This window comes from Accipiter gentilis, chromosome 2 (genome assembly GCF_929443795.1).
Source record: "Accipiter gentilis chromosome 2, bAccGen1.1, whole genome shotgun sequence".
NCBI classification, from domain to species: domain Eukaryota; kingdom Metazoa; phylum Chordata; class Aves; order Accipitriformes; family Accipitridae; genus Astur; species Astur gentilis.
The window spans coordinates 45,769,587-45,780,416 of record NC_064881.1 but is presented as its reverse complement, the minus strand read 5'-3'; the positions used below and the strand labels follow the sequence as shown (position 1 = coordinate 45,780,416).

General features: G+C 34.1%; 1 protein-coding gene across 9 annotated transcripts in view; it reads right to left on the bottom strand.

Annotated features, from left to right (window-relative positions):
- Positions 1-379: 379 nt before the first annotated feature.
- The window catches only part of EFR3A (EFR3 homolog A), a 94,535-nt gene continuing 84,084 nt past the window's right edge, over positions 380-10,830 (bottom strand). For 7 of the 9 annotated variants that reach the window (XM_049822609.1, XM_049822629.1, XM_049822618.1 and 4 more), the window contains 5 exons: positions 10,284-10,372; positions 6,499-6,547; positions 5,305-5,408; positions 4,631-4,680; positions 380-3,406 (listed from right to left, as the gene is read on the bottom strand). In XM_049822609.1, coding sequence (XP_049678566.1) covers positions 3,301-3,406; positions 4,631-4,680; positions 5,305-5,408; positions 6,499-6,547; positions 10,284-10,372 — 398 coding nt within the window. In that variant the 3' untranslated portion in view covers positions 380-3,300. The remainder of the gene's footprint in view (positions 3,407-4,630; positions 4,681-5,304; positions 5,409-6,498; positions 6,548-10,283; positions 10,373-10,830) is intronic. The other 2 variants (XM_049822603.1, XM_049822660.1) reach the window with 2 other exon arrangements.

The following is a 10,830-nucleotide window of genomic DNA, read 5'->3' as shown; positions in this document are numbered from 1 at the left end:
ACCTGTGGGTGACCTGTATACAGACCTTCACACACACTGATAATTTTATTCCTTGAAATTGATACTACAAATCCAATATGTTTCCTAACCAGGGAGGCAAGCCTGAAAAGCATAGCTTATTTATCTTCTTGAATCTTATTTGCTATTAGGAAATGATATTTGTATTGACGCATTCTCGGACTTTGGTGGTCTTAGTCATAGGAATGGTTTAATCGGTTTAATCATAAATAAAAGTAGTAGTTTAATAATGGTATCACATTTGAAAAAAAAAAAAAAAAAAAAAAAGGTGTGTAAAATGATTTCTGTTTTACATGCCAAAAATTATGTCATTGACATTTTAATTGTGAGCAATAAAAATTAACTGACACCTTAGAAAAGATTAATTTTAGATTTTGGTTTATTTTATTGCTTAAATGTAGATTGCACAGTGTATTCTTACATTTATTGAAACTGGTTCATTACATACAGTACATAATATATGACCATCAGAACAGCAGACAAAGTAGCCCTACTCTGATTTTGGACAACAGGCTATTTCTATCTTTTGAAATTAACAAGGATTTAATTTAGTTTAAAGTGACCCACTACCAAAAGCTGTAATTTTTCAAAACGACATAATGGGAAAGAGAACCCAAAGCAAAAGCTGGAATACATATAAACAGCTGGATACCAATTTATAAACATTGTGACAGTACTCAATGTGTTGCAGATAGCACAGGGCCAGATGCATATGGAGCTTTTAAGTTCTGCAACTTGTCTCAAGAACATAAAGAGGTAAGTGAAACAAAGCAGCTTTATACTGTACAACAGCATTCTGAATTCATTTGGTTTCATTCATTAGCTACATATAACAATAGCTACCAAAACAATACATTTTACAGTCACTCCCATCTCCCAGCTGTCTAGAAAGGCCAGAGTGAACCAATTATCAACTTACAGACTCCCTGAATTTCCAGAAAGGAAGAAATTAAGTATCATGTGAACACAGAGTGTTACAAGCTCTTCATTCCCTGCACAATACCTGCACAACACCTGCATTTCCCAAACAAAGCTCATTTGAAGATTGAAAACATGGAAACCTGCCATTAGCATAAATGAAAAATACTTCATAAACAGAACAGAAAATGAAATGCTGAATCTAGTTATTTTCACATGCAGCATTCATGCAACAGAATTCAATCACAGAAACAATCCTGTATTTACAGCACATTCTCCATACTGCAAGAGTGCAAACAGAAATACATTCTTTATTTCTTAGACTCCTTATTTTCTTTCTGTACAAAAGTGCAGAGTGTTATTTTTAAAAAATGACAGAGTGGATAAGTGTTTTACATTGTATCCCTAGGTTAGATTTACTATTTAAAAAATTACACTCTTTATATAGGCCCAAAAACTATTATGTCTTACCTTAAAAAAATCAAAAAGTGAAAACTAAAAGCTAGAGTCCTATTTATGTGTAGACTGTGGTCTGATCAGGCTGATACGCTGCAGCAGTAAAAATCACAACGGAATGCTGTAGATAAGGGGCTGTTTCGTCATCCACTAACAGCTGTGATTGCACTGTTAAACTGAAAAAAAGGTCTCAATTACCTTTTGAGTTTTGTGAATGCTTTCTGAAAGTCTCAGCATGTTATCTCATAGGTTTAAGTAGCTGATATTTCTCTGATGTTATGTCACATCAGGCTTTTAAAAGTAGTCCAGTGGAATACTGCACTACAGTTCAAAAAACTTGAAACCCTTTTTACAGTGGGTTTGCAAATGCTCAAAACAGAAAATTAGCTGGTCTGATAACCATTCAGATCTTAGAAGTATGCAATCATAGATTAATTTAGGTTGGGACTTCTGAAAGTCATCTAAACCAAGCTCCTGCTCAAAGCAGGGCTAACTGAAGTTAATCACTTTATTCATGGTCTGATCACTGTTTATCTAAACTGCTGGCTAACTTAAACATCTTACATTTATTATAGATATTTGAGAACATTCATTCATGTTTGTGCTGCTTCAGTCAGATTCAGATAGATTAAGGGACTTAAACCTTACTGTTCATGGCATCAACAAAGGCTGCTTTTTCTTTTTGCCTGCAGAATTTAGTGAGTCATAAAGACAGCCTTGACAACTATCATCAAAAGGTCAAGATTTACTATATCAGTTTTACTTTATTTACATTTGAATAGTATACTCAGATACATAAACCTATGAAAGTTACCATATTTTCCTAATTTCTAGAAAGGTTTGAGAAATGAAACAAAAACGAACACAGAGATACATCTCTAAAAATGCTTTTGCTTGAAAACATAAGTAATAAATTCTTGGTCTTTAAATGGTTTCAACCAGTTTTCTTTCAATTTCTAAAATATCATTAAAAAGCTGTAATAAACTACAGAGAAATACCTCATAGAATATATTTGTAATTTCTGTATTTATGATTTAAAATGCCCTCAGTTTATTTTTTGCTATACTAAATATATCTCTCGTGTATTTATACTAAAGCAGACAGTAAAATACTACTGCATTTTCAAAAGTACAGTCTGTAAACCATAGACCTTAAGACATGAAAAATATTGCACAATTCAGTGCTTCAGGAGATTTCTCCTCTCTTATGCAAAGCAGTTAACTTGTAGCAAGAAACACAGGACATACTGGGCGTATATATCTAAAAAGCATGTTATATGATGCATCAAAAAAATACTTAACAAGTGTCCATTCATTCATTTACTGTACTTGAACACATGTAAGGTATTGTTTTTTTCCATATATTCCAAAATAAACGTTTAAGTTGACTAGCTATGAAAGCATGAACAAAAGGGAGCTAAGGTAGTGCTCCACTGGTTACATTTAATAAGATGAAGCAAGCCAAAAGCATTCTATTTAGATAGATAATTGAGGTGGAGAGGAGAAAAAAACCCAAACAAACAAACAAACAAAAAAAAAAAAGAAGAAAAAAGCTTTAACAGGTTCTTCAGTTACATTGCCTCAAATTAGAGGAATTTACAGAAATACAAATTCCTAGAGTAACTGAAATATTCACCTACATGGCAAGACAAGTTTTAAATCTTTTACATGTACTCAAATATGAAAATGAAAAAACATGATATATGGAAAACCTAACTTCAGATATATTACAGAAGAAAACAACTCAAGACAGTCTCATGAGTTTGGCTAGAGTAATCTGTATTTGGCTCATGTCCATCATTACTTTAAAGTTAGCTTAGATGAAATAAACAATAAAATTTGAAAACTCATCTTGTTCTTTCTATTGTACTCTACTCTAAATAATGTCCAGCAGACTTCAGAAGACACTTAATACACACAAAGATCTGGAAACTTCATCTCATAGACTGGAACAGACTGGTAATGAGCATGTCCAGCAGTAATGGTCATCGTTCCTGAGGGGCTAGGTGGAGGACTGTGTGAGAAGAACAATCAATATATATAATTCATAATTATATGGATTGCTTTATTTTTTATAACTTTATACACTAATAGCTGAGAAACAAGAGTAAATTATCCCCACCCAATCATCAGTATTTTATCCTATTCCTGAAATTCTAATGAAATTATCATGCCTTGGGGTTTTTTTGTACTCTTGCCTCAATCATCAACTTCAATGATCTTACGGAACTATGAAAACACATTTTATTACTAACAATACCATTTACACTGCACAACAGATGTGCACAACTCTCTGTAATAATGTCATGTACTATTTTGGGTGTTTGATATCTAATAACTTTCTTAAACAGATACAGCAATGGGAGAAAAATTCTTCAATAGTACTGATATACACAGAAATATAAGTACACTATGACATGGTTTCTGGATATTCTCCACTATCTAAAAGGTTCAAAATACTAACAAGAAAATCAAAGTCACTGTTTTAGATGATGAGTACTCTTTTTCAGTGTACTGGTTTTGGCTGGGATAGAGTTAATTTTATTTACAGCAGCTTGTATGGGGCTATGTTTTGGATTTGTGACCAAAACAGTGTTGATAATACAGGGATGTTCTAGCTGTTGCTGAGCAGTGCTTACACAGCCTCAAGGCCTTTTCTGCTTCTCACCCCACCCCACCAGCGTGTAGGCTGGGGATGGACAAGAAGTTGGGAGGGGACCCAGCCTGGACAGCTGACCCCAACTGACCAAAGGGATGTTCCAAACCATATGACGTCATGCTCAGCAATAATAGTTTTAAGGGAAGAAGTAGGAAGTGGGGGATGTTTGGAGTTATGGCATTTGTCTTCCCAAGTAACAGTTATGCACGATGAAGCCCTACTTTGCTGGAAGTGGCTAAACACCTGCCTGTCAATGGGAAGTGGTGAATGAATTCCTTGTTTTGCTTTCCTTGTGTGCACAGCTTTTGCTTTACTTATTAAACTGCCTTTATCTCAACCCATGAGTTTTCTCACTTTTACCCTTCCGATTCTCTTCCCCATTCCATTGAGGAGGAGTAAGCCAGCAGCTATGTGGGGCTGAAATGCCTACCAGGCTTAAACCACAACATTCAGTTAAGTCAATTATTTCCTGTCTATTATATGTGTTTAAGAATACTATGACACGACCATTTGAAAGTAGTCACAATTGCTTTATAATTCATTTTTTATTCATTATATTCTTCCTGCATAAAGCCTTACCGAATGGTGAGTTCCAGTATCTGTGCAAGTCTATCATGAAGCAAGTTTGCCTACAGAAAAAAAATTAAAATTGAATTATTAACTACTATATATTGAACCGAGCTAAAATGCATGTGCTAGGCCATACTCAGTGAGTGTGTTCCACATCACCACATGGCAAACCTAGGCAGCATATCCTGTCTCAACTTCTTTTCTCACTGCTGCAAGGATTCTGACCCCTGAAAAGGCATGTGAGATTAAGTGGGCCTGCCTTGGAATGCAAGGAATTATATAGCAGATTTTGCTGTTGCAGTTAGGTGTTTTAACGAACCTGAATTACATTTAGTTATTCAAAATATATAATGGGGTATATATTGCTCCAGTTATCCCAGGATGAAAAAGGAACGGACCGTGAATCTAGACTTCAAAGATAGCAAGGAAGACATTAAGATGAAGAGTGTATGAGATTTCTATTCCTTTTCAAATGGTGTAGGAACAATCAAAAGCACACTTGAAATAGCTGCAATCTTCCAACATTGATAATAGTAGAGAAAAAACCTGAAGACAAAGAACTGAACTTCTTCAGAAGTAACAGCAGCAGTGACATGATAACATAAATCATCCTTTGCCAACACATCCCCATTAATGCTTATACTATTATTTTCAATGCTGTATAACATTTTTCAGAAACTCACTTTGGTTTCACATTGTGCTGCAATTTCTTCAAATGGTGCTTTTTGGAACTTTTCAATCACAAGACGCCTTTTTTCTTTTTCCTGTTCTTCAAGTCCATTGTTATCTTAAAAAAAAAAAAAAAAAGACAAATGTAATCTTTGGCTATCAAGTATAAGTGATATAAACTTTCAAATGTGCACTGCAGAAGCAAACAAGCACTGTATTTTAAGTGATGCATCCATATTCAAGTGAGCTGTCATCTGTCATTGCTTCTAAAGCAAAATGCAGATACAATTTTAGGGAGCTGGTTTGAGGACCCCAGTTTTGCCCCCTTCTTAACTGTGTGCTTTCATTATGAGTACATCCAGGCTTCCTTTTGCTTTATTATCTGGACTCAAGACTGCACTTCTCACTTGCTGCACCCAAGTTCAGCTTCAAGAGAAAGAAGGGAGTTTCCTCCCTCCCATTATCATGCAGAATGGTCAGCAGAATTTTCTATTTGAATTTGGGAAAAGCAAGTTCAACCTCTATAGGCTGAGTGAACCTATAACCAGCTGGAACTTTCTAGCATCTAATGAATTTAAGTACCTCAGTGATTATGCAGGTTTGGAAAACTGTCAGATTGAATTATTGTTTAAAATGTCAGTGTTGTACTGTTTAAAACATCAATGTCTAATCCACAATTTGGACAGGATTTTGGTGGACTAGACAGCATTAATTAGCAATTACTTATAGTGACATGAAATAAGGAAACTGGATAATTTTGAGTTCTGGTAGCTGGGTCATTGTTGAGTGTTTCTGAAGTCCACAATGTGTACCTTACAATCTATTTTCTGCATGCACTGAAGACCTGAAAATCTTAATCCATAAAAAATATTTAAGTTGCTTTATAAATAATCACTCAATGGAACTTGAAAATCTCACGTTATTTACAGCTTGGCCTATAAGGACAAATTTAATAATGACAAATTTAATAATAATTTCCAGATGCTTTTCATTCAGTTACAATAGCTTCAGAAAATGAATTCACTAAAATTACCAGGGTATCATTTCAGAATTTCAGAAATAAATAACTAAAGTTTTAAACAAATTTACTAGCTGAACAGAAACAAATGTAATACTTTAATTATGTTATTTTGGCCACGACTTTTTCTCTAGGAATTCCACAGTAATCTGGAACTATGCTGCATAAACATGATTGCAATAAATCTTACCAATTGCTTTCTTCAAAGCTTCAAAGGTGATTTCTTCAGTATTATCAACCTAAACACAAAGAAACAAAACCCCTTAAATTTCACATATAACACAGGTTTCTAAAAAATAAGGAATGTGATAAATACAGAAGGCCAAAACTGCCACAGAACTTCTCTGCCTTACAAGTTTCTAATAGCTTTATTTGGAGTTTCTGTAACAGCCAACAGATCGCTAATTCACATTTTTAAGCCACTGCAATTAGTGAGGAAATTATTATCAGATGAGATCAAGGAAAACTTTCCAAATTCTAGTCAAGATGTCTATGGCAACAATACTTTGGAAAAGGACTTGAATTTTGACAGAACACTCCTTTGGGTCAGGAGTATGCTGTGTTTCTGTACTGTTAAGCTTCAGTACTGGTTATTAAGACAGGTGTTGTGCATAATAGCAAGGGCTTCCTAAGACTAGTTGAGTTACCAGCAATGTGATACTAAAGTAAGAGATGGTAGTAGAGTGGAAAATGGTTATTGCTTTAAGCTAATTTCATACCAGTATGGGCTTCAAATAATGTGGTGCTTATGTCATAAACGTTGAAGCTAAAGGGCTCTTCATAACAAGCTACATCTAACAAGCTGATGCACTGAGAAAATTTGTTCATTTAGCAATATGAATATCCATTTTCTGCTGCAGATGTTCTTCATTAGGAATTGGCAATTTTGCAGCCTGAAGGAAAGATGCATGAACATTTCTCTGAAGAGCTCCAGCTCATGGATCTTCGTGTTTCAGTTCTTAACAGACCTAGAGTTTCTATACCAGTAAGTATATTTACAGTGAAACCACTGTGATAGTATTAGGGGAGAGTGCTGAGATTGCAGAACAGTGTTCATCTGAGAATACAGCATGGTTTCTTAGCTTGGACTGCCTTTCTTCAATCTTTCAAAACTAACTACATGTAAACAGGCAGCACTTAGTTTTCCTTATCAACACAAATTGTTTAGAATGGTCTAATATGATTTCAGATAAAAGATCTGTAAGGTAGCAAAAAATTATTTCACCCAATTCAGAAGACTCTGAATTCTTTCAATTTTTTAATTAATTGACTTTACCTACTGTAAATGGAAAAGCCAGAATTAGCTGTTTCCTTTTTACATCAGTGTTATTTCTGGAGATGAAGCTATAAATGATACTTTTCTAACAGATTTTACTACATTAGCATTGTATTCTCTACCTTGAAATATATAAAAGGTTAATAAATAAACAGCAAAACACCCTTTATGTCAAATATTTGTGGATATGGCTAGAGATAAAGAGTATTCAGGTTTGAAATAATCACCTTTTATACAATTCATATTTGGTAAATATTACTTCTTTATGGCAGCCTTTCAAAATTCTAATTAACTTCCATAGTAGTTGCTGCTATTAGCCAGCATTATACTTGGTTATTAATATCATAGAAGCACTAGCTGCTTTTACAACTGCTTTCATCTTATAAATGGAGATAACTATGGAATAAAACATTTTCCTAAACAGGATTCACTAACAGACTTGCCACAACAAAAAACTTTGATTGTGCTGACAAAATAATTGTATTCATATTGTACACAATAATATTAGATTATTGTACACAATAATATTAGGTTAAATACAATAATATTGTATACAATTATACTACAATAGATAGTTCATGGATAAACAGTCTTCTACCTAAGACAGCATAGAAATGATAGCATATATCATTAATCCTAAAAGTTCAATTAATTAGGTAGTTTACCCTCTCAATCATAAAGCCTTATGCTCCTTTTTTTTGCAGTTTAATTCTGCTGACAGTTATAGATAATGTTATACTTACTAATCTACATAGCAAGAGAACCTGATTTAATATCCTTGTGAACTTTTTTCTTTTTTTTTTTTTTTCTCCTCTTCAGTTACATCCACTGTATCATCTTATGTTGCAGCTGGCCAAAAACACACATTATGAGGGAATAAGAATTCGCAAAAATTATGGAGCACCAATATTGAAGGAACAGGCTGCCCAGAGAAGTGGTTGAGTCACCATCCCTGGAGGTGTTTGAAAAACATGTAGATGTGGCACTTAGGAGGGACATAGTTGAGTGGCAGACTTGCTAATGCTAGGTTAATGGTTGGACTCCATGATCTTAAGGGTCTTTTCCAACCTAAATAATTTCATGATCCTATGAATAACCAATTGCAAGTTCATAATATTGGAGCCTCACCATGACCGAGAAGTTCATTCTGGTCTACCTACCAGTTTTTCAGTTGTTCACAATCAAGGTGCAGTCAGCAAATTAGAAAATATTGGTTTTCCCTTTGCATTGTAAACAAACATTGTAAAGCAACTAAAGGAGGAATACTTTGTTTCGTGTGTTTCTAATTCATAAAATTCTTGTTTTTAAGAAAGACAAACAGTAATTCATTAACCAAGACACTGTACCACATTGAACTGAGAACCCATATAAAGGTTTTTATTTATCTACAACTGCTGTATTCTCTTCAAAAACGTCTATATGTGAATGCTTAACATAATATCAGCATAATCATTTGAATCTGAAATGGAAACATCTCTCATTTAATTCTACTTTCAAGAGAGGTGTTCAATCACATATAATCATATAAATCACATATAATACATGATTTTTAAAAAGGATACTAATGGCAAACACCCCCATTCCCTTTAGGAGCATTTACTTTCTTCAGAAAGCTAAAGATTATGATAATCTGGCTTATTTTTCAAACACTTTTTTCTTCTTTCTCCTTCACTTTTATCTAGTTTATGCTTGCTAAAGCACAACAGCAAGAAGCGAACACAAAATATCATCTGAGGTACCATCAGCACAAAGCAGAAAGCAATAATAATAACAATGATGCAAAACATAAATAATTTCTGTCAGTAAGTTCTAAAATGAAGCTTGTTCCTTTGCAATAGCTTAATACTGCTTTTTTAACTAACATTCAGCTTGACTCTGTCCACACGTTCTGTTTCATGTCCCTAGCCGGTTTGTGCTTGAAGAAACTAAAGGTAGGATTCATTTGCAGGTACAAATACCTCAGTTTCAACATCTAATTTCCATCCCAGCCAGCAGAAATCTCATTAATAAAAATCAGAATTTTGGAAAACGTTCAGTAGAAATAGAAATTTATTTTAAGAAATACTTCAAATGAATTGTCAAAAGTTGTGGGGTAATTTTAATTATAATACAGTCTTCCTAAGGGATAATAAGCACCAGCTCCTGTACCCTACCTATGAACTTTTTGTTGCTACTTTATCCTTCCTGTGACTTTAAAGCGCTGTATGCTAAACTCTTCTGGAAGGGAAAAGTGATACTGTAACACAGTGGTGTAGGTGGCCTGACCCTCTCAAAGACAGGAGGTCTCCCACTAGTCTTGTATCTGTCAGCCCCATGTGGGTGAACAAGACTCTCAGATACTTCAAATGATGCAGGGATACAGACACAGTAATTTATCTGATCCCTCAAAATGCAAAGAAAATATTTTAGAATATTTACTCATAAAATATTAGTTGTTTGGCATATATATGTATTGCTACCCCATATTCTGCAGTACTATCTGTAAAAACTATAGTGACTAAATACTTTATATTTTTATACAGTGAGATCAGTATCAGTATCTTTGACAACACATTTCTGCAAACGCAGGAGTTAAAAAAAACCAAAACACCAAAGCATTTAACATTACTAGAACAACTAGACATTAGACTTTCTGGGACAACTTCATTTGCATCCCCCCCCCGCCAATGCTGCTTTAAAATATCCCATTATTTTCATACCTTATCCTCTGTGTTGTTGCCAGGCAGAATATCCACCTGAATAGATACCGTGTCCACAATGCTCTTCCTCCTGGAGAGTCTGTCCTCATCTAGAAGAAAAACAACTTATCTCACTTTCTGTGTAACAGTTGAAACATGATCCATCAAATTTCTACACATCTGATGCAGATTTGTTTCTATATGCATATTTAACCCAAGATCATCTATTTTATCATTTGGATTGTTGCGAAAAACAATCAATTACTACACTAAATTATTAAATATGAAGGAAAATGATCTCTTTATTGTCCCTTTCCCCCTCTTATCCCAGATCTTGCCAACTTTCCCTTGAAAGCCCAGAATTTAAAAAAAATTAGATGAGATCTTATTCAAATGCATAATAAATAACATAGCACATGATGATATATTGCTGCAGAGTAATTTACAAAAGCCTGAACTTATTTTTTTGTTTGTGAAACTGAAATATTAAGGTCTCAAATTGAAGGTATACTGAAACAGGAAAGAGCTTCTTGGAAGATGACTCATTGACAGAAAAAATAAAGATTTC